Source organism: Kuraishia capsulata, genomic scaffold (genome assembly GCF_000576695.1).
Source record: "Kuraishia capsulata CBS 1993 genomic scaffold, Kuraishia_capsulata_scaffold_5, whole genome shotgun sequence".
NCBI classification, from domain to species: Eukaryota; Fungi; Ascomycota; class Pichiomycetes; order Pichiales; family Pichiaceae; genus Kuraishia; species Kuraishia capsulata.
Window position 1 is genome coordinate 1218928 of NW_019172954.1, and position 21446 is coordinate 1240373.

Below are 21446 nucleotides of genomic sequence, written 5' to 3' on the forward strand. Positions count from 1 at the left end.
ATACGGACCTCCTAGTATATGGCTGTATATAAATAACAACCGGCACACTAACGGGCAACTCTAAATGCAACTCTAAGCCCAGATCAACACTGGAGGACTGTATAATACAAAAGAGCAAATGTTACAACAACTTGACAAGATATGCAACAGGAAGGCAAAGGAGGCTCAACTAGTCGTGTCCTGGCGATATCCCTCTCCCGATTATCCCCGGTCGCTTCCGAATTATACTGCACATTTCTAATTGGTGCTTGTATTTACCCTGGATCTCTGCGTAAACTTCCGCACGTCCCAAAACGGAAATCCCTAAACAAAAGTGTAAACACGTCGATTTGGAACAAGCCTTTGACTCCCTTGTTTATTCTCTTTCTCCAACTACGAAACTGATACAGCAATGAGAGAAGTTCTTAGTGTTAACGGTAAGTGACGATGTTTATAACGCGTCTACGTGTTTTTGCTGATAGTCTAGGTGCTTTTGACTCGTTTTATTAGCGCAATTATAATGGTTGTTTACTAACGCGTGACTACAGTTGGCCAAGCCGGTTGCCAGATCGGAAACGCATGTTGGGAGCTTTACTCGCTCGAACACGGGATCACTCCAGATGGCTATCTTCAAGAAGGTTTAACTCAGCCCAAGGGTGGTTCTGATGGATTCTCCACTTTCTTCTCAGAGACTGGTTCTGGAAAGTATGTTCCAAGAGCTTTGTATGTTGACCTTGAGCCAAACGTGATCGACGAGGTCAGAACTGGAACTTACCGCAATTTGTTTCACCCGGACCAGTTGATTTCCGGAAAGGAAGATGCTGCCAATAACTACGCCAGAGGACATTACACTGTCGGACGCGAACTGCTTGATGACATTCTCGAGCGTGTGCGCAAGATGGCTGACCAATGTGACGGACTCCAGGGATTCTTGTTTACCCACTCGCTCGGTGGAGGTACTGGTTCTGGTCTCGGAGCTTTGCTTCTGGAGCAATTCTCCAACGAATACGGGAAGAAGGCCAAGCTGGAGTTCGCTGTTTACCCAGCCCCACAGGTCGCCACCTCCGTAGTTGAGCCATACAACACCGTTCTGTCCACGCACATGACTTTGGAAAATGCAGACTGTACTTTCATGGTTGACAATGAGGCCATTTACGACATGTGCCGCAAGAACCTGGGAATCTCCAGACCAAGTCTTGGTAACCTCAACAACCTGATTGCGCAGGTGGTTTCCTCTGTTACAGCCTCGCTCAGATTTGACGGTTCACTCAACGTTGATCTGAACGAGTTCCAGACCAACCTGGTGCCATACCCAAGAATTCATTTCCCATTGGTTTCGTACGCTCCGGTGCTCTCCAAGTCTAGAAGCACGCACGAAGCCAATTCTGTCCAAGAGATCACAAACGCGTGTTTCGAACCTGGTAACCAGATGGTCAAGTGTGATCCTAAACAGGGTAAGTACATGGCCACCTGTTTGCTCTACCGTGGTGACGTTGTCAACCGTGATGTCCAGACCGCTGTGGCCCACGTCAAGACCAAGAAGTCTGTTCAGCTCGTCGACTGGTGCCCAACAGGATTCAAGATTGGTATCTGTTTCCAGAAGGCCACCCCAACTCCAGGCTCCGAGCTCGCCGATGTCGAGAGAAACGTGTGTATGCTCTCCAACACCACTGCGATTGCCTCCGCCTGGAACAAGATCGACGCCAAGTTCGATCTCATGTACAAGAAGAGAGCCTTCGTCCACTGGTATGTCTCGGAAGGTATGGAAGAGGGCGAGTTCGCCGAAGCCAGAGAGGATCTGGCCGCTTTGGAGAACGATTACATTGAGCTGGGAAGCGACAGTCTGGGTGACGACTACAAGGAGGAGTATTGAGTCCGGACTTGAATCTAGAGCCTTGTTTCTGGTGTTTCCTGTTTTTTTCTCGTTTATTTTCATCCAATAACTTTTGCCTTAATTCTTTTACCTTTGATGTGAGGGGTGCGGTGTGATGTGGGGGGTCGATAACTGGTATTCTATCATTGTTATCTGATATGATATTTGATAGCTGATCTCGGATTCGTCAAGTCCTATCTAGTCCCAGCTATCTCATATTCGGCTTTTTACCAGTTATCTCATCTCTCATCCCTCTTAATCCTTCTTTGTCTCTTCTCCTTTTTTATCCCGCTATATACCCCTTTTCAATTGACCGTGATTAATCATAGGCATGCCGTACAACAGAGGTTGGCGATACCTCTTCCCGATCGGGAGGGGCTTTTAGCTCACGCACGTAAACCTGCAACTGTTACTGCCCCCAAAACCAGCACACTGCTGTCTAAGGACACCACTCAATTGCACTCATCACCGATGTCGTTTAACCAGAAGTTCAATAGAGGTCAGGGTAGTGGTCCTTTAAAGATTCCGTCGTTTGTGCCAAAGTCTGCTCCGCAAGCGGCAGTGAGTACCGACAATGCCGAGGCCGCATACTCTTTAAGCAGTGCTAATGAGAGAGCCCAACTGTCTCCACCAAAAGAAGACTTTAATACCGCCAAACCAGCTCAAGAAGATATATCAGAATCACCTACAAGATCCTCTGTTCCCACACTAAGATCACTACTGGGGGAGAGCGAATCCGACGATAGGACGTTTGCGGCGCTATTTGAGACAAAGGAAGCACCTGTTGAAATATCAGCAACGGCTTATGATAACGAACCATTGCTTGACGAAGATGATGTAAGTAGCGAAGACGAAAGTTCAGCTGTTCCAGAGTCCAGTGAGATGAATGCTCGCGGTTCCGGCCAATCATACGAGGAGCCACTCGATGAGAAGAGAGGGGTGTTAATGAGCACTGAAGGTACTTCTGTTTCAATCACAACGGAGAATGCAGAGAATAACGAGTTGGATGGAGAGTCCAATGTGCAAGTCAATGAGGAGATTAAGGGGGTTATTGATACTCCAAAAGACAAGCCTGTTCCCGCTCTGACGGCTCAGACTTCCCAGGTTCAGGCTCATACCCAGGCGCAGTCACAGGCTCAGACCGGTAAACCACCTCCTTTCGACTTCCAAAAGTTCCTTAAGCAATTCAAAACGAAAGAGTGCGAGCCCCTACACAAATATCTCAAGTCTTTTCTATACCAATTTGGCCAGAAGAACTGGACCGTGGAAGACCAGGCCAAGCTCATCAGAGACTTTCAGCATTTTATCTTTGACAAATTGCTTACATATCCTCCGTTTTCTGAGATGACGAGCCAGGAGGAACTGGATAATTGCAAGGAAGGATTGGAGAAGCTGGTGACTTCTAGACTGTACAATTTGGTATTCCCACCTGCAGTACCTATCCGCAAACTCACGGATTCGCATCGTGAAGAGCTCACAAAGGACAGAGTGGTTGCACAGAACATGAGACTATATGGCTGGATAGAGCCAAGGCACTTAGACATTCCCATCCAGCTTTCGGCTGAGTCTTCGTTCTTCAAATTGGCATCCACGGAACTCATAAAGATCAACAATTACAGATCACCCAGGGATAAGACCATCTGCATCCTTAACTGTTGTAAGGTGATTTTCGGACTTATCAGACAACAGCAAAAACAGCACCATATTGAGGAGAATGCCGATTCGTTCGTTCCCCTTCTGATCTACGTGATTCTGCAGTCGATGCCCAGTCACCTTCCTTCAAACCTGTCGTATATCGAGAGATTTCGCAATGAAGAGTTTCTCGTTGGTGAGACCAGCTATTACGTCAGTTCTCTGCAAGTTGCCTGCAATTTCATAGCCACCGTGAACAAGAGTCTGTTAACCATCGAGGATTCAGAGTTCGATCCAAAGTTTGCCCAGGCCAAACTGGATCTGGAGAAGGAGAAGAAGGAACGCAGAGAAGCCAGAAGGAAACAGCATGAGAAGACTGTTTCGCCAATTCCAAAGAAAATTGCAGATTTGCTTGGAACGAGCACAGTTGCAGGCTCCAGTGGTGGAGAAGCTCCTTCCCAAGTGTTGAAAAACTCGGCTGAGATGCTTCAGCAATCACTTTCGAACCTGTTCTCAGCGTCACCTTCTCCGGAACCGTCGTCTCCTGCTGAACAGGACTTGATGAACGTGAAACAGCTGTCTATTGACGAGAACAGGGAGGCAGAGCGCCGCAGGGCAGAGCTCTCAGGTAACGTGGAGCTTCTACAGCAGATGTTCCCTGGACTGGATAAGGAGATTATAGAGGACATTATACAAGCCAAACAGGGAAATATTGGCGAGGCTGTTGATACGTGCTTGGAGTTGATGTGATCAGGCCCTGATTCCAATATCTGCAACTATACATAGATGATCGCTTGGATACTGGCCTTGCCTGGGCTGTCCAGATGGTTCTGGTCCCATTTCCTCGGGCGTGGGCAGATACAATAGCCCGTTCAACCTCAAGTTGTTTTCGGCCTCAAATTCGTCAACGGTCTCAACTGCAGTTTTTGGCTCTCCATTCCAGGGCTTTATCAACATGATATAATCAAGAAGACCCCTCCATGTGTGTGCCCAGTTGGAAAAGAAGGGTTCTCCTTTCTCGTTGTCTCTCCCAGCGTTCTCTGGATGGACATGTCTATATCCAACCGCATACAGCGATATGGCTCGGACGGGCAACGAGTTGTGCAGGTCTTCCATGTCCTTGACCAATTGGACTTGCTCCTCGGTAGCATCAAAATTCTCTGGAACAGGATCTTGTGGCTGACCTTCGCCGAACTTTTCGACATTTCCACCTTCCTCATCCTCTCCGTCTCCACCGGCTCTAAGCTGAGAGTACTGGAACGAAGTGCTGCAAGCAATCACCTTCTTGCATCTTCCGTCATATTTAACGGGCTTGGATGTTACTGACAGATATGGTGAGTCGAATGGCTGGGAATTCAGATCACCACAGAAAAATTTCAGCCAACTGGAGGTGTCTTCTCCTCTGAGACTTTTCACTCGATCTGCAAATTCCTGACATTTCTTCAGGGCCAAATACGTCTGTCTGGTTCTCTCATAAGTTCCGAATGGATGCCAGAACAGATGTGATGTTCCAATGAATAAACCCTTGGAAGTGAGTTGTGGATATTTCACGTAAACCTCTGGTGCAAATTTCAGAGCCACAATGAGGCCGACGTTCTGGGTAAACGTCCGACGCTGGACCTTTCCCGTATCTTCCAGATCGTATTCATAGAAGGTTGAGTCAACGGATTCAAAAAGCTTGGATTTCCAAAATATGGCAATTCCGTGGTTTTTAACGCCCTGTCTGTAGAACTTGTTGGCATACCCTAGTTTCTCGAGCTCTTTGCTCCAATAGGATTTGTACTGGATGTAGTCCATTTCCTGGAAACACATGATATCGCTATCGTAGTACGCAATCTCTGATAGAAGCACAGGTGCTCTGTTAATCCACTTCAAAATGGACCCATTGGTTGGGAAAAGCGAGCGGCGAATCAGCGATTGCGCAAGTAGATTGTAGGTCATGATCTTGAAGTTGAAGTACTGATCATCTCTGGGTGCCGAATGGATTGGCTTCAGATCACGTGTGATAAACGCAAGTTTCTGGGGTTCCTTGGCCTGGGCTTCCCTTTTCAGTCTTCTCTCCTCCTGTTTCTGCTTCCTCACTTCCTCTATCTCTTCTGGTGTGAGTTTGCGACGGGGAGCCTTCTTCTTTTTCAATTTGGGCACCTGCTCTTGTGGAGTGGCCTCAACGGCTTCTATTGACGAAGCGGGGGTCTCAGAGCATGTCATTGGTGGTGCGAATCTGATAGGTGAGGTAAAAGAGCTAAGAAAAGCTCTGTACTTCAGAGTAGACGCAAAGTGAAATAAAAATCAATATATACCCTGTGGTTTCGGGAGCCTGTCAAATTTTTTGATTTGGTGGCTAATGCGTTCTGTTCTTGTCTTCCAGGGTGAAAAATAAAAATTGATGAGCAAATAGCGTTCTTTCAAAGGTCTCCCATATTATGAAAATTCTTATTTGCTCCTAAATCTACATTTCTAGATGATTTTCACGTAAAGCATCTATACCTGTCAGAACGGGATACGGACAGGGTGTGTATGCCCACAGAGTCCACTCCATCATACAAGGCAACGTGGCCGAGTGGTTAAGGCGAAAGATTAGAAATCTTTTGGGTTTACCCGCGCAGGTTCGAGTCCTGCCGTTGTCGTTATCTTTTTTTTTGAATCTCATCTAGAGGATTACAAGATTGCTCTTTATTGCAAGAGAAGTTTTGGCTCTTACGAAATGCATCAAAATTAATTTTCTTTTTTTGTTCATTATGCAATGACGGGAGTCTCCACAGAAGCAAAAGTTTCAGTCTCTATGTCCATCGTCCCCCAACTTTCAGAGATACTCTCCGTTATACTCTCAACTGTCTTGACTATAGTTTTGGAGATTTCAGACGATATCAGAGTTTCAGGTTCAGCGGATGCGTCTACCGAGGACGCTTTTCCGTAAATAAATCGAAACATGCTGAAGGTCTTAAAAATAGTCCATAGCAACAGCATGACTGGTCTCTTCAACAGTCTTCTCCACACAACCCATGCCACGCAAGCACCGAAAAAAGAAATCGCCATATATATCTCTCTCCTCTCCTTGCTACTGGACTTGTTGATTTCTTTGACCAGTCCATTAGTCTTTGCTAGTATGTCGTTGAAGAACTCATACTGGGATCCCAAATGTTGGACGTTTCGAGTAGATGCCTCTAATTCTTCCACATTGAGCTCGGATCTCATGACAGTTGCCTCCATCATCTGTCTCGACTTCTGTAGGGAGGCCGTGATGCTCATGTTCTTATCAAGTAACTTATCGCCAAAGGTTGCATTAGCAATACTATCCTTCTTCCCACTAGTTTTGAACAAATCTTCTTTGCCATTCTCATCTCCGGCCGGATTTTGATAATTGTTGCTGAAAAATTTCTCTCTCTGATTTCGTATCACCTCCTCTTCTCTTTCCACAGAAACCAACTGGGCCTTTCTGAGGTCTACTCGCAGGTCACCGATCCTCTCAGTGAGCGTGTCGTATTGTACGATGTAATCAAGTCTCTTCTCGAACTCTCTTGAGCCACTTTCCAATTTGAATTTCACCACGTCTAGCAGCTCCTGGCTTTCCCGAAATAGCTTCAGAGCTTGTTCGACATACTCGGTTCTTATTGCAGAGAACGACTCTTCTTGTATGTTCTCAAAGACATGGTCGCTTTTGAGCTGTCGTATTATATTTTGGATTTTTGACGTGGCCTTGTAAACATCTTCCAGGTTTGATTCCAGAGGCTGATCCATTAGTGACTGTAGCAATGAATGGTAAAGGTGCAATGCATTGAGTTTGGTAGAGTGTACAAACATTTAGGGTGTTTGAATATCATATGGTGTGTATTTATTAAGTTCACGCCGCATTTTCAAAGTGGCATTTTTCAAGTGGATTCGGTGGAACGATAGTTCATGAACTTATAAGTAGTTTTATTGAAAAATATACTGGAGATTGTTGTGTTTAACAGTAGGCCCCCCAACGGGTCAAATGTGGTTCACATTAGTAAACCTTTCCTTACCAATTATTTTGGGTACTTTTTTGAAAAATGTACAGTATCCTGAAAAATAGCAGATCTAACCATGTTCACTTTTTACAGTTTATATAACGTTTTCGATAACATTTTATTAAGTACAATTGCTCGACATGTTATCCTTTAGACGTCATCTCTAAAGTGTCTGCCAGAACTCATAATTTTGCACGATTCAGGTATTATCCCTCAGTCTTGCCAACGTCTCAAATAGATCCGTTGAACCACCACCATTTCTCGGAGGTTGTTGAGGCGGCACGCTCTGGTTCTGGTTCTGGTATTGGTTTTGATACTGGTTCTGATATTGGTTTGGAATTGCGTTTGGTGCTTGGTTTGGAATACCAGTAGGAGCCTGGCTGGGAAACTGTTGCGGATATCCCTGGAAATTCTCAGGCCGTGGCTGAGGTGGATAGCCCTGTGGAGGCTGTCCGTAGCCAAGTTGCTGCAATTGGGCTGGTTGTTGTTGAGCAATACTCAAAACGGTTTGAAGAGTATTGGGGTCCAAGCCTTGAAGAGCCTGTACAAGTTGCTGGGCTTGAACTGGAGCGGCCGGGTACTGGGAACCGTAGGGCTGGGCATTATAAGGAGGGTATTGCTGGGGCTGAGAGTAAGAGGGTTGAGAGTGAACTCTTCTTGGGTTCACTGGAATCTGATTTGCTCCAGAAGTGGCAGCAGGAGCGCGGTTCCGGTTTTGATTTTCGCGGTATCCGTTTCGTGAATAACCTTCCCGGTCCTGCCCTTTGGGCCTCTTTGGACCCAATTTCCTCTTGAGTTCTTCAATGATCCCCATGGCTTCGTCTATCGAGATCCCAGAGTACTCGTCAAACTTTATGGATCCCTCTGGGGTCTTCTGGTAAGTGACCAGATCTAGACAACTGTTCTTGGTGACTATTGTCAAGGTCTTGCCGTCGTAAGCAGCCTCCGTGACATGGTCAGGATCAAGCATATCTGAATGATTTCCAGTCATCTCTTTCTCAAAGGCAATACCACTCTTGACGAGATTTAGCTCTAAGGCCGTGTTGTACTTTGGCCTCGAATCAGCTGTCAAAAACACCTTTGCCTCGATACCAGAGTCGTTGCGTCTGGATCTTTTGTTAGAGTTCGATGTCTGATTCAGACCATCATTACTGTCGCCCTTTATGTTTTTGCGTGTCGCAGTGGACACCTCTGGAGTCACCGGGGAACCCATCAGTGGAACGTTCATCTCTGCCTTTAATGCCAATGCAGCCTCCTCAGCGTTTGAAAATTGCACGAAGCCATATCCTGTTTTCAAAGAGAGTCTGATAACAGTTCCATAAGGATGGAATACACGGAACAATAACTCATCGTTTAACCTTGAAGTGGCCAGTTTGCCCAGGTACAGCCTGGAATTCTCGGGGAATTCCTCGTCTCTCATCTTGGCAACTTTAGCCAGGTTGCTCTGGTACTTTGCATACGCAACTTCCTCATCGTAGCTCATCTTCTGATCCAGATCGGGTCGTAAACACAGTGGATTAACAGGAACAAGCGGTATTTGACTGGAATTTGGTTTGTTGAACGAGGTGGTTGCGTCGAAGTTGATATGAACGTTGACGTTCGAACCTTTTGAGGTGTTGTATCTTTCAAGCAGCTTGGCCTCTTTCTGACGAGGGAGCAGACTCAAAATTGTGAGATCAGAAAACATCTGCTCGGTGAGATAGAATCCGACAATCTCGTTGAACCATTCGACATACGTCCTTCCTTCAAGGGTACCTGCTGACTGTGACGAGAATGCTACACCGGCCGGATATGGGGTGGAAGAAGCCTCTTCAAATCCTGGAGGTTCGTACTCCTCATCAGAGCTCTGAGAGGGGGATTCGGTGGGATGAGTGGCTGCTACTTCAGGCACATCTGGAAGGGACTCTGGACGAGATTCTGGCAGAGACTCGGATATTTCCGGTGGAACCTCCGACTGACTTCCAGATAAAGTTTCAGCATCTGAGAGAGAGTCTGCAGTTGGTTCTGTTGGAGGGACTTCGGGAATGGGCTCGGATACAGCTTCCGATTTGCCTTGAGCAGAATCTGGTACAGCTTCTGGAAGCGACTGTGCGGGTGACCCTGCCTGGCTTGCTGGTTGACCTTCTGGCAAAGATTCCGGTTGCTCTTCTAGTAACGATTCGGATTGGTCAGCTGGGATTGGCTGAGCTGGTGGGACTTTCGACTGGTCGGATTCGGATTCTGCTTCAGCACCAACGCTTTCTGATGAGGGGTTAGATTGGGATTGTTCTGACGAGAAAGTCTGCAAACCATCTTGAGCAAGTGACTCAGATTCGGATATTGACTGTGGCTGCAGCTTTGATTGCTCAGGTAGAGACTCTAGTTGAGAGGGTGACTTCGGTTCTTGTTCAGACTCTTTGTCTTGTTCAGGTTCTGTTTGAGATGGGAGTTCGGGTTTAAGCTCGCTGGGACTAACGGAGACTTCCTCAGATTTGGTGATCGGTGGAGGCAAAATGGAGCCACCACCGGTCAAACTGTTTTCAGACATGATTAGAAGACTGGTTGGGACAGTTGGTATGATGCTGGCGGATGATTACCTGGGAAGGCGTCTTCGAAGAAGATGAGGGAAAATTAAGACGTGCAACAACAAAATTAGCATGCGGCTCAAAACCCTTGGGCTCGAAACTCTGAAATTACTTTACCTAATATGTGATCAGTAAAGATATACTTAACATGGAAAAAGTTTTATAGGAATTGAATATATTTAGAACAGTTTCTCACTTCACTTTGTCCGGGGTTTTCACATCTTGTGCGCTTCTATCGAACCTATAACCCAATGTGTAGGTGTGTAAACCGTTAGTGAGCCGCACGAACTCAATATTTCACTCCGCATATTAAGCACCCTATATCTCCGTTATCTTCATTGCGTCCTTTATCATTACACTATATTACAGTCTATTACAGTCCGGATGCCTAAGAAATTCTATCTGTTCCCTTCATTCTTCCTGTTCCCTTTTCCATCTTCGCGCTCCTCGCGCCGAATTGGATGGCTCTCTTGGGCTCATTCACCACCCAGTCTAGCTCCAAACGGGCAGCCAGCAGACGAAGAACCAGCTTTCTGGTGATCTCACCGGTGTCTTCGTTGAAGTTAAGTTTAAGGTCAAGGGAAACGTGGTCACATGCTAATGATATCACGCCGGTATCAAGGAATGGGAATCTCACTTCCTTGGACCAGCAAGACATCACCTTGTCATCTCTCGTCAAATTACGACGGTAGATGTTATCCAGTTCTCCCTGGAGCTCTTCTCTAAGATCTTTTTTCAAACTCTGCAGCTCAGTCTGTGAAACCTCGGGTTCAGTATCCTGTTTAAGAGCTTTCTTCGTCCTTTGGCTGACTCCAGTGTATATCCTTTCGTGTCTGGTATACCCTCCAAACAGCTCATCAGCTCCCAGTCCACTTATAAGTACCTTGCAATCACTACAATATGGTTCTCTTGACTCACCAACTACCCTTTTGCCTTTTCCTCTTGCGGCAAAGTATAGGGCAATGGCAATCGACAGATCCATCTCTGTGTTGTTTGGGTATATCAGATTGACAACTTTTTCCTTATGGGCAAGATATTCTTCGTAGGAAACGTCTTCTTCCACAAAATTAAAAGTGGTAGCAGGATACCTTCTCTGAAGCTCAGACCACCCTTTCAGTGCAAGTAGTCTATCAGGTGTAGAGCCAGGTTCGACACCCGTTCTTGGGTTGAAAAACGAAACATTCAGAAGGTCAATCTGCGTGCCTGGAGGGCAAGTTTCTGCAATAATGGCAGCAATTAAAGTGCAGTCAATTCCACCACTATAGAGAATGGCAAATGCAGAATTGGTTTCATCGAGGGCAAAGATGGTCTCGATTCTCTTTTTGATCGCATGAGATAGTTTCTTGTGAACGGCTTTCACCACATCATCAGACAACATGTCAGGAACATCCTCTTTCACTAGGAACGGTTTTGGGATCTCTGGGTGGTCAGTGTGGGCAAGTACTTCCAGATGGGCTGATTGTCTATCCCATACATACACCTTTGCATTGACACATTCTTCAAAGTTCGAGCGACACTGACAGGTTGGATGCACGCTTGACACATAAAGCTCACCATTGGCCTTCACGGAATATGCGAGGGCTTTTTTACCCAGGATATCCTTTCCAAAGTACACCTTTTGTTCCAGTTTGTCCAGGATGCAATAGGCAAACTCTCCTTCGAGCTTCTCCACAACTTTGAAGACATCCCCAAGCCTCTCCAGAGACTCAAATATATACTCTGTATCGTTATAATGCTCGCCATCGTGGTCCAATTCATCGTTGTACAGCTCGCCGTTGAACTGTACGATCCACCTCGAGAATTCCTCAGTACGAGGTTGTGGGGTAAACGGCGCCCTCAACGAAAGAACGGAAGAAAACATTTCAAAACCGCCTCCCTGTGAGAACGCTTCGCTTTTGAAAGAGCAATAATTAGAGCCACGAGCCACGATCTTTGGAACCAAATCATCAAATACATGGTCTTCGTTCGTGCAGGAACTTTTTCCCTCTATATCTCGCTCCATAGCTGCCGCAATGTCCATGCCACCACGAGGCAAATTGGTGCCACTGGGAACAACATGACATAGTATTCCGCACATCTGTACCTTCTCCAATTTGGACACTCAGAGCTTGTCAGGCTCAGAAATGTCATTTTTGGGATTTTGAGATTGGTGTTATGAGCCTAGACCAGAAAAATCGGCCAGTACACTCTTTTTGGATTAGATATCCCGAGAGATACCAAAAGGCCGATTATACTTAGCAGAACAACACTGCTACCGTTGTGATTATTCTCATACAAACTTCGAATTCTGGTATTTAATAGACCGCTTATTGACGATGGCAGGAAGCTCTAGAAAGAAGCTCCTTTTGATGGTGAGTTTCGGCGTTTTGGCTCAGGCCCCTATAACGCTGCACATTACTAACTGATATCTATTCAGGGCCGCAGTGGTTCAGGTAAATCCTCAATGAGGTCCATTATATTCTCAAATTACTCTGCATTTGATACGAGAAGACTGGGTGCTACAATCGACGTTGAGCACTCCAATCTGAGGTTCTTGAATAACATGACCTTGAACTTGTGGGATTGCGGTGGACAAGACATCTTTATGGAGAACTTTCTGAACAATTCTTCGAACGCGTCGTCTGCGAATAACATTTTCACCAAGTGCGAGGTGCTAATTCATGTCTTTGATGTTGAAAGCAAAGAAGTTTCCAAAGACATTGAGATCTTTCAGAGGGTACTCAAGAACTTGCACCAGTTTTCGCCAGAGGTTAAAGTGTTCATTCTTGTTCACAAAATGGATTTGATTCAAGTGAATAAGCGTCAGGAACTTTTTGACATCATGATGTCGAAACTACAGGAGATTGCCAATGAATACAGCTTCAAGCTGACAGGTTTCGCCACGAGTATTTGGGATGAGAGTCTGTATAAGGCTTGGTCGTCTATTGTTTGCAGTCTCATTCCAAACATCTCGCTATACGAACAGCATCTTTTGAAGTTCAACGATGTTCTCAACGCCAAGGAGATAATTTTGTTTGAGAAGACTACGTTTCTCGTGATATCGTCTACAAACAGACTCATAAGCATGAACCGCGAGGATCTGGATCCAAAAAGATTCGAGAAAATTTCCAACATCATTAAAACCTACAAACAGAGCGTGAACAAGATCAGAACCAATTTTACAAACCTTCTGGTGAACGGTCTGAATTCGTCGATATACCTGGATGTGTTGACGAGTAACATCTACATCATGATCATCATGGACCACAGTAAAGACTTTGACCAGGACCTGGGCGTTCGGATCGATGACCAGAATCTGATTCTGGAGAATGTGAAGGTGGCAAGAAAGCTGTTCGAGAGAATTGAAGCTTCTGGGAGGTGATAGGTGAGGCTGTAAATCACTCTAACGGCCCTGGCCAGCCATATCTCATACCGCTAAACGAGTAAACGAGTGGTGATCCTGGGTGAGCCATTCAACTACTTCACCACTGCCCCGCAAAACTACATAATTTAATTTTTAGAGTACTCTCGATCGTGATATCTGTTTCTAAGAGTTAAAACCATTTTTTTCCAAATTTTTTCTACCAAAATGCATCCACTATAGCCGATTTTTTAACCAGAACGGAATGGTAGTGTGCCCCACCAAGTAGGCTAGTTAACCTCGCCATTTTTCGAGATCAATCCAATCGCTTGTTATCCGGCACAGCTACAACACGCTATATCGCTAGCTTTTCAATGGGTAAAGTCACACAGTTGCTATCACATCCCAGCGAGCTGGTTGCTGCAGTTCAATTGTGAGTGTCGAAAATAAGGACCACGCGTGATGTGGTTGAAGGTCTACAGGCTGCTCTTTCTTGTTCTGCCTTGTCCTGTTCGACCAGTTATCCGATTTCCTCGTCTTGTTTTCCTTTTCTAGCTTCACTGACTAACATCTTTCCAGCAAATATATCAGAAAACCGCTTTTCCAGAGGGATGAGGCCTCTGAGACTGCAAATGAGAAGCGCTGCTACGAGCTGCTGAAACTGACGTCGCGTTCGTTCGTGGCTGTCATCTTGGAACTGAACCCCGAGCTTCGCCAGGTAATTACGGTGTTTTACCTCGTTTTAAGAGCTCTTGACACCGTGGAAGATGACATGACGCTTTCTCCCGAGGTAAAGATCCCATTGTTGCGCGAATTCGACTCTAAGCTCAACACTAAGGACTGGACTTTCACAGGCAGCGGCCCCAACGAGAAGGACCGTGAAGTGCTTGTTGATTTCGATGAGATCCTCACCCAGTATCATTTGCTCAAGCCAGTTTACCAAGACGTTATCAAGGACATCACCCACAAGATGGGAAACGGAATGGCCGACTACATCGTCGATGAACAATTTAACCTTAACGGACTGGAGACGATCAAGGACTACGATCTCTACTGTCATTACGTTGCTGGTTTGGTTGGTGAAGGCTTAACTAAGCTTACCACTGCAGCTGGTTTCAGTGACAAAAAGCTTTTGGATAAGATGGAATTGAGCGAGTCCATGGGGCTGTTCCTGCAGAAGACCAATATCATAAGAGATTACAAGGAGGACCTCGATGATGGAAGATCCTTCTGGCCCAAGGAAGTGTGGTCACGTTATAGGCCTGCTCTTTCGGATTTTGAGAAGCCCGAGTATCTGGAGGACGGATTGCATTGTATTTCCGACCTGGTTCTCAATGCTTTGGAGCACGTCAAGGACTGTCTGTTGTACCTTTCCCTGGTATATGACCGTTCCTCCTACAACTTCTGCGTGATCCCACAGGTAATGGCAATCGCTACTTTGCACGAGGTTTTCAACAACCCCGAAGTGTTCAAGACCAATGTCAAGATCAGAAAAGGAACCACCGTCAAGCTAATTTTGGACTCCAGGACCTTTGAGGGAACCTGTAAGATCTTTTCTGACTATGTGCGTAAGATCCACCACAAGTGCCCTGTTTCCGATCCAAACTACCTCAAGATTGGAATGAAGTGTGGTGAGATTGAGCAGTTCATCGAAGAGCTATTCCCCGAAAAGAACCTGCCATCTGGCGTCAAACCTCAGCAAACCGAAGCGTACACCAGTGCCCTCTACCGTCGCAGTCTCGACAAGGACGTTCATTCCGAGATCGCCGCGGAGGCAGCTAAAGTGCGCTTTGTGCTGGGATTGATCACGGCCACTCTGGCATACGGGTTGTATTCTGTCTTTTTCTAATGTCACGGGTCAACATTGATCTGATTACGGCACTTATATGTTTTAAATTTAATTTTATTGTTGTATAAACAACCAACGAAAATAAATTCAAGCAGAGAAAACTAAGAATGTGAGTAATGAGTAGAAGTACTAAGCAGAAGTAGCCTCCGGCTCAACATTCGTAGCGTCCGCTTTGGCAGCATTTGCTCTCAAATCTGCTCGATCTCTTCTGCTATCAATGACCTGCCTAACTGAATCGCAAATGGTTTTTTCAAATGAGATTAGAGTAGCATCCGCAAGCTCCAGAGTCTTGGAGTTATCGAAGTTCATTACTGTCGTTTTCAAAACATCTTCTCCAGCCTTTGAGTCGCCTTTGGGAACTTGACTTTGCAGCTCAGGAAAGTTTCTTCTGATCACATCGAGAATTGTCTGGAGACAGAACTTGCTCTGGGCCATGAAGAGTCTGGAATTGGCAAATTTTTCAGGGTCCTCCAGAGGAAGTACATGAAACAGAGCAACGTCTCTTACGTCAACTGCCAGCCCGGAAGGGCTGTCAAATGGACCATTGGAAGAGGGATCCAAATTGAGAGCCTGGTTAATCAATTGAGATGCTGCGTTCAGAGACTTGTCTGCTTGGGCTTCCTGGAACAGTTGAGGTCCAAGAACATAGGTAGGATTGACAGTTGAGAGTGTAAATTTAACATCCTCCTTTCTCACAAATTCTCTTGCAGCCCTTTCTGCCAGGGTCTTTGCTGCACAATATGCACTCGTCTGATTGGTCTTTGCCTCATCCCAGTCCATGTCGTTCCAGGTTTCTTCCGTGTGGACGAAACCCGAGTCCTGAATCTTGTCAGTGAGCATAATGGCAGCCAGAGAAGACGTAAAAACCACGTGTCTCACGCTTTTTCCCCACTTCTTAATCGACGCAAACATGTTTACGGTACTATTAACTGCAGGCTTCAAGAAAACTGATTCTGCATCCTCTCCAACCCCAAAGGCTATGCTGGTGGTGTGTATCACATACTCGATCTCGGGATGGCCTCTGAGAGCATCTTCGAACGCAAAATTGGCAGCAATATTGGGTACAATCTCGAAGGTGAGCTTGGCTCCCGGATGGATCTGCTCGAATTTGGCGTGCAGGGCAACAGCCTCTTCCGTGGTCCGCACGGTAGCGATTACAGTGTAACCTTTCTTGAGAAGTATGTCCACAATGTGGAGAGCTATGAAGCCACTAGCTCCCGACACCAATACTGTAGCCATGTTGAGAAGTGGTCAAAAACTGAAAATTACAGTTTTGGAATACAAAGAATAGGTGGCTCCGATCAGTATGGCAGCGACGGATACCGGCAGGTTTATATAGCCTTTGCTGAAAAGTTTCCCCACACTTTCCCAACACCCTCTCTTTTTAGAAGGAAGAGGTGATAGGCGATGAGGGGTGCAATTTACGGAATGGAAAAAAATGTTTGATGAGAGTGCAGAAGTAGAAGGTAATAAGAGACTCCATATTTCTTCCAAAGTGAGTCTAGCCTAGTGTTTGGTACTCCCGATGGACCAGTCCGAGGAAGCCTAAGACGCAGAGTATCAGCACCCCAGACGGTAGCGGCTAATGGGGTCATGCGGGCTTTGAAACTGGAATCAGGTGGATGAAAGAAGCTGGAAAAGGAGCCACTCCGAGGCATTCAAGTATATCAGGACATTATTAATGAATTCAGGATATTGATCTGAATTTTTGCTGCATTTGGTGAAACAATTCCTTTGATGGAGATAGTTTTTTCAATAGCCTAACTCTCCTTATACTAGGCGTGGTTGAGCTATCAACCACCGCCACATTTGCATAAACGAATTAAAATACCGGTCTTGAGGCCCTCAAATCTAACAGAATATATCATTACCACGTATACATTTTACACCCTCTATGTGTTGTTAACTTGCACATCATGCTACGTTGACAAGCCCTGCCGATTCACCCTGCAGATACGCCTGCGGCTCTAATGCTCCCTCTACACCGGTTGCTCGAGAGAAGCCGAGTGTTTTTCCATCCACCTGAGTCTCGATTTCTCGCCTCGGAATGCCACAAAAATAACACATAGTAGACCTGCAATCACCACAAAGGCAGTGATCGTGGAGTTCCATCCGACTCCTATGGCATTTATAGCGGGCAGCGCGCTCGCAGTGCCTACTGCAGTGCCGAGATATCTGACAAAGTAGTTGGAGCTGATGCTCCGAGAACCCATTGGTGGATAAGACTCAATCACATATGCATTAGTACTGGTGATGGCCATTGTCTGAGAAAATCCGTTCAAAAACATGGCGACTATCGGGAGTGCCATTCCGCCCTTTTCTTTCTGCAGACTCCAACCATAGATCAGGATGGTGGGTGGTACTGCTGCAAACGGGACTATCGCTGCCTTGAGTCTGTCTTCAAACATAACCTTTCCATTTCGCTTGGTCTTCTGCCTTATTAGAATGTAGTCAGACCATTTTCCCGAGAAGAACGTAGCAGTGAGATAGCCCATTCCTGGGGCTAGATAAAAGAGCGAGCCATACACCGGAGACGTCAGATTAAATCTCGGGTCAACGACATAACGAATAGGGGTTAATAAGTTGAACATATTGTACATCAAGGCCACCGATGAGTAGCCGATCAGAGCTAAATTTGATATTCTCAGAGCCACTATTACCCGGAAAGGATTGACCACGACAAGCTTAAACCTCTTTCCAGACTCCCTCTGCCACTCGTGAAAAGCAAGGTTATATCCGGTCTCTTTGAAGAAAATAAAGAATGCAATTGCTACCAGGCATGAGAGACCTGTCTGTACCCAAAAAATGACTCGCCAATGGGACCAGGTGATGATGATTCCACCAAGCACCGGGGCCAAGCCTGGTCCAGTCAACACCCCAGTGAGACACCAACTTAAAGCCCGACCCCTCCGTTCAACGGGATATATATCAGGCATACAAGCACCTGCCAGCGAGACAAAACAGGTACCAAAAAACCCCATTCCTATCCGGAAAACCCAGAACATGGCCAGGTTCTGCGAAACTGCAACCAGCAAAGAGCACACCGCTACTAGCACGCTGTTGATGAAGAATATGGGCTTTTTGCCGTAAAAATCGATATACGGCGAAAAGAAGCACGGAGCAATTGCCATTGCAACACAGAACACCGCGTTAGAGGAGTTGATCATGGTTCCTGTGGTATGGAATTCTTCGGCTATGCTCTGGACTGCTGGTAAAAACGCTGTTGAGGCCATAGGGCCTTGAAAAGCTGCGATCGCCAGAAGTAACACAAATACGCGTTTTTGAGACTCAGTAAACCGTGCGTACTTGACTTGGTTTATCTGAGCATCGCTCAGCTCTATGATAGCCTCGGTTATGTTTTTTTCATCTTCCTGTGGTAGCACCATCTTTGCATACTCTATGGAGCACAGAGTGTGGGAAGTAGTGAGCACTGAGCTAGACCCCTCAATTACGACTACACACGATTTAGCATACCAGAAGTACAAGATCCTCGAGAGTTGGCGCGGGATTTAATGGAGAATGAGCTTTTCGGCTGATCGAGAACCCCTCACGGCTATATGAATGCAATGTTCCGTCTTATACGCAAGATATTCCCAATCGGGGCAGAGATGACTGAGGTGGTGTGCACGGACAGTTTTCAGATTGAGGGTAATTGTGGGGATGAGTTTCGAGGAATATGGGCGAATGACAGTAAATCAAGGTGAATCAAGGTGTGAACAAACGAAAATCAAGATGAATGGTGCTATAATATTTTTATAATGGAAGCTGGATCGCCCAATTCATGGTTGCTTGGGTGGGCAGGTAGTGGAGTCGCCGCAACAGAGGCATCTCAAAGAAGCATCTTGCACACTTGCACACTTGCAATTGAAGCTTAGTGCTTGAGAGGGTTGAGCTTCAAATAGGGGAAGAGATTCAAAAGACTGGAAATTGAGCTTGGATGATAATAGCTCTTCACTTTCAGGACACTCGTGGTGCCGCGCAGTCTCAAACATTCAAACATCCAGTCTCCCCTCAATATTGCCCCAAAACTCCTCCACAAACACCTTCTGCTCCTCAGCAGGGGCTCCTCTCACAAACAAAAATACTCTATTCTCAACGTCAACCTCCTTCCAGTTGTTCTTGTTACCATCAACAACGATTCCTCCCGTCTCATGACTGATGACCCATGCTGCACACACGTCCCAGGACCAGCAGTTTGCCCAATACGCGTCCATCTGGCCCATAGCGACATAGCAAAGGTTCATCGCTGCGGAACCGAAACACCGGAAACCGTGGATGAATGAGCCAGTGTCTTTGGCCAATAATCGCTTGAAGGTGGCAAATTTGACGTCGAAGTTGTTGCCGTGTCTGTCGGTACCACCTTCAAGTGCAACAAGCGAGGACTGGATCTTGAGCGATCTCTTCGTTTGCATGGGCAATTTGATTCCGTTAAGGAACGCACCATGCCCAGAAATTGCACTGAACATCTGGTTCAAGTGTGGGTTGTAGACAACTCCGATCACGGGCTTTCTACCCACCATGAACCCCAGAGAGGTGCACGAAAAAGGGAAACTATGGATGAAATTGGTGGTACCATCTATTGGGTCAACCACGAATGTTGGTTCTTCAGTTATCTTGGAAACTCCAGGAACAAACGATTCCTCTCCAAAGAACTTGAATTGCGGAAACGCAGTCAGCAGTCGCGAACGGATAAAATCCTCTACGGCCTTGTCAACCTCAGTAACAAGATCAACAGCTGGTTGGGTTAGCAACGGAAAACTTGCAAAATTATGGCGATCACGTACAGTTTTTCTTGTCGTCAAAAATCGCGGTTCCATTTCTTTGTCTGATAAGCTCTCCAGCCTCCAAAGCAGTGGATACTAGCACATCTCTAATTTTCTCAAGATCCAGGTCCTTTTGCATCTGAATTGCAGTATTAGATGTTAGCTTGGGAAGAACAGAAGAGAGGAAAAGGAGAAAAAGGAAAGGGCTGGCAACTCACTTGGAACAAGACAATTTTATTGAGCAGGCAACGTGCGTTATCTGTACTGTCATTTGAGCAACGGTCAAGACCTGTTATTGATAGATTCGTCTATTAAGGCTGGCAAGGCAACCGTATCGATTGAACATTATGCATTATAACAATATACTGAAATTGTTTCTGTTTTTGCCAGATCTGACCTCCTTCTTGGATCTGTAGATATTCGGTCCCTTGGCGTTTTTGTCAAATTCCCACAGCCAATACACCACCTTGGTGGCCTCATGATATTTCAGCTGCTTGAAGCCAAGCGATGACATCATCGACAGCAAGAGAGAGTTATCCAGATAACGCGAGTTTGTGATACACGGAAGCGGCAACACCATGAAAAGCAGCTTTGGGGACTCGGGATTCGATTCAGTGAAAAATAGTCGTATTCTACGCAGCATGTCTCCCCTTTGGATAGGAGTAGGCACAAAATTCAGCACCAGAGAGCACGAGACGAGATCGTACCTATCTTCTTCCTTTGGCACCGCAAATTCCATGAAATCGCACTCGATGATCTCCTCTGGCTCCTGCGAATGGAGATCGACTCTGGTGACGGTTTGAAACAATCCGCACGTACTGATGACATTTTTGGAGCTCAGACTGCCAATCTCAAGAGCTCTGTAGGTACCCTTTGACATTAAATTCAACTCTTTCAACCATTCGATCAGTTTTCTGGAAGAATCGCCACCTCTTGATACCTGCTGACCCAATGTTGATGCCAATTGGTACAATTCCAAACCACCTTGCGATTCCATCTGTCTGTGCACCTTGCCTAGTTCTCCTACCAGCACCGATTTGGCATCTATGTTTGACAATTTGTCCTGATTTTCAAAAACAGACTTCATATGACTGTCACTTCGTATTATTTCCATGTAATTCTCCTCATTGATCCCGTGGAAATGTTGAGTCAGGTCGTTGATGAGTTTGGATCTGTTCTTCCGTAGCGTGTGGAAGCTCCTTATCACCTTTCTCGCCTTCTCCGGCTTGATGTTTCGCACTTTAACATTCTGATTCTTGGATTTCTCCGTGATCCCAGTGACTCGTTTTCTATTCAATAATCCCATTGAAACAGGGTGTATATCGAGGGAATACTCCGTAGACCATTCCAGTACATGTGAAAATAAAATTTAGTATTATCGGGTTTACACACACACGACTAACAAATTTCTTTTCATGCGAAGAGCTGAAACTTTTTTTTGAGATCAACTTTAACAC

General features: G+C 45.9%; 12 protein-coding genes across 12 annotated transcripts; 4 read left to right on the plus strand and 8 right to left on the minus strand.

Moving 5' to 3' along the window:
* Positions 1-391: 391 nt before the first annotated feature.
* On the plus strand, positions 392-1852 carry KUCA_T00004632001 (uncharacterized protein; the record flags this gene model as incomplete). The annotated part of the gene is made up of 2 exons (XM_022601387.1): positions 392-416; positions 528-1852. 2 exons carry the CDS (start codon positions 392-394, stop codon positions 1850-1852), a joined length of 1350 nt encoding a protein of 449 aa, XP_022460638.1.
* Positions 1853-2323: 471 nt separating this feature from the next.
* KUCA_T00004633001 (uncharacterized protein) lies at positions 2324-4234 on the plus strand (the record flags this gene model as incomplete). Its single annotated transcript, XM_022601388.1, has 1 exon — positions 2324-4234. The coding sequence occupies one exon, from the start codon at positions 2324-2326 to the stop codon at positions 4232-4234; it is 1911 nt and encodes a 636-aa protein (XP_022460639.1).
* On the minus strand, positions 4235-5692 carry KUCA_T00004634001 (uncharacterized protein; the record flags this gene model as incomplete). Its single annotated transcript, XM_022601389.1, has 1 exon — positions 4235-5692. The coding sequence occupies one exon, from the start codon at positions 5690-5692 to the stop codon at positions 4235-4237; it is 1458 nt and encodes a 485-aa protein (XP_022460640.1).
* Positions 5693-6220: 528 nt separating this feature from the next.
* On the minus strand, positions 6221-7222 carry KUCA_T00004635001 (uncharacterized protein; the record flags this gene model as incomplete). Its single annotated transcript, XM_022601390.1, has 1 exon — positions 6221-7222. The coding sequence occupies one exon, from the start codon at positions 7220-7222 to the stop codon at positions 6221-6223; it is 1002 nt and encodes a 333-aa protein (XP_022460641.1).
* A 450-nt stretch (positions 7223-7672) lies between these two features.
* On the minus strand, positions 7673-10000 carry KUCA_T00004636001 (uncharacterized protein; the record flags this gene model as incomplete). Its single annotated transcript, XM_022601391.1, has 1 exon — positions 7673-10000. The coding sequence occupies one exon, from the start codon at positions 9998-10000 to the stop codon at positions 7673-7675; it is 2328 nt and encodes a 775-aa protein (XP_022460642.1).
* Positions 10001-10425: 425 nt separating this feature from the next.
* Positions 10426-12114, minus strand: KUCA_T00004637001 (uncharacterized protein; the record flags this gene model as incomplete). The annotated part of the gene is made up of 1 exon (XM_022601392.1): positions 10426-12114. One exon carries the CDS (start codon positions 12112-12114, stop codon positions 10426-10428), a length of 1689 nt encoding a protein of 562 aa, XP_022460643.1.
* A 238-nt stretch (positions 12115-12352) lies between these two features.
* On the plus strand, positions 12353-13398 carry KUCA_T00004638001 (uncharacterized protein; the record flags this gene model as incomplete). The annotated part of the gene is made up of 2 exons (XM_022601393.1): positions 12353-12388; positions 12454-13398. 2 exons carry the CDS (start codon positions 12353-12355, stop codon positions 13396-13398), a joined length of 981 nt encoding a protein of 326 aa, XP_022460644.1.
* A 353-nt stretch (positions 13399-13751) lies between these two features.
* Positions 13752-15226, plus strand: KUCA_T00004639001 (uncharacterized protein; the record flags this gene model as incomplete). The annotated part of the gene is made up of 2 exons (XM_022601394.1): positions 13752-13810; positions 13969-15226. The coding sequence occupies 2 exons, from the start codon at positions 13752-13754 to the stop codon at positions 15224-15226; spliced, it is 1317 nt and encodes a 438-aa protein (XP_022460645.1).
* A 129-nt stretch (positions 15227-15355) lies between these two features.
* KUCA_T00004640001 (uncharacterized protein) lies at positions 15356-16465 on the minus strand (the record flags this gene model as incomplete). The annotated part of the gene is made up of 1 exon (XM_022601395.1): positions 15356-16465. One exon carries the CDS (start codon positions 16463-16465, stop codon positions 15356-15358), a length of 1110 nt encoding a protein of 369 aa, XP_022460646.1.
* A 740-nt stretch (positions 16466-17205) lies between these two features.
* On the minus strand, positions 17206-18612 carry KUCA_T00004641001 (uncharacterized protein; the record flags this gene model as incomplete). Its single annotated transcript, XM_022601397.1, has 1 exon — positions 17206-18612. One exon carries the CDS (start codon positions 18610-18612, stop codon positions 17206-17208), a length of 1407 nt encoding a protein of 468 aa, XP_022460647.1.
* Positions 18613-19218: 606 nt separating this feature from the next.
* KUCA_T00004642001 (uncharacterized protein) lies at positions 19219-20128 on the minus strand (the record flags this gene model as incomplete). The annotated part of the gene is made up of 2 exons (XM_022601398.1): positions 19219-19961; positions 20011-20128. 2 exons carry the CDS (start codon positions 20126-20128, stop codon positions 19219-19221), a joined length of 861 nt encoding a protein of 286 aa, XP_022460648.1.
* Positions 20129-20341: 213 nt separating this feature from the next.
* Positions 20342-21295, minus strand: KUCA_T00004643001 (uncharacterized protein; the record flags this gene model as incomplete). The annotated part of the gene is made up of 1 exon (XM_022601399.1): positions 20342-21295. The coding sequence occupies one exon, from the start codon at positions 21293-21295 to the stop codon at positions 20342-20344; it is 954 nt and encodes a 317-aa protein (XP_022460649.1).
* Between the last annotated feature and the right edge of the window lie 151 nt (positions 21296-21446).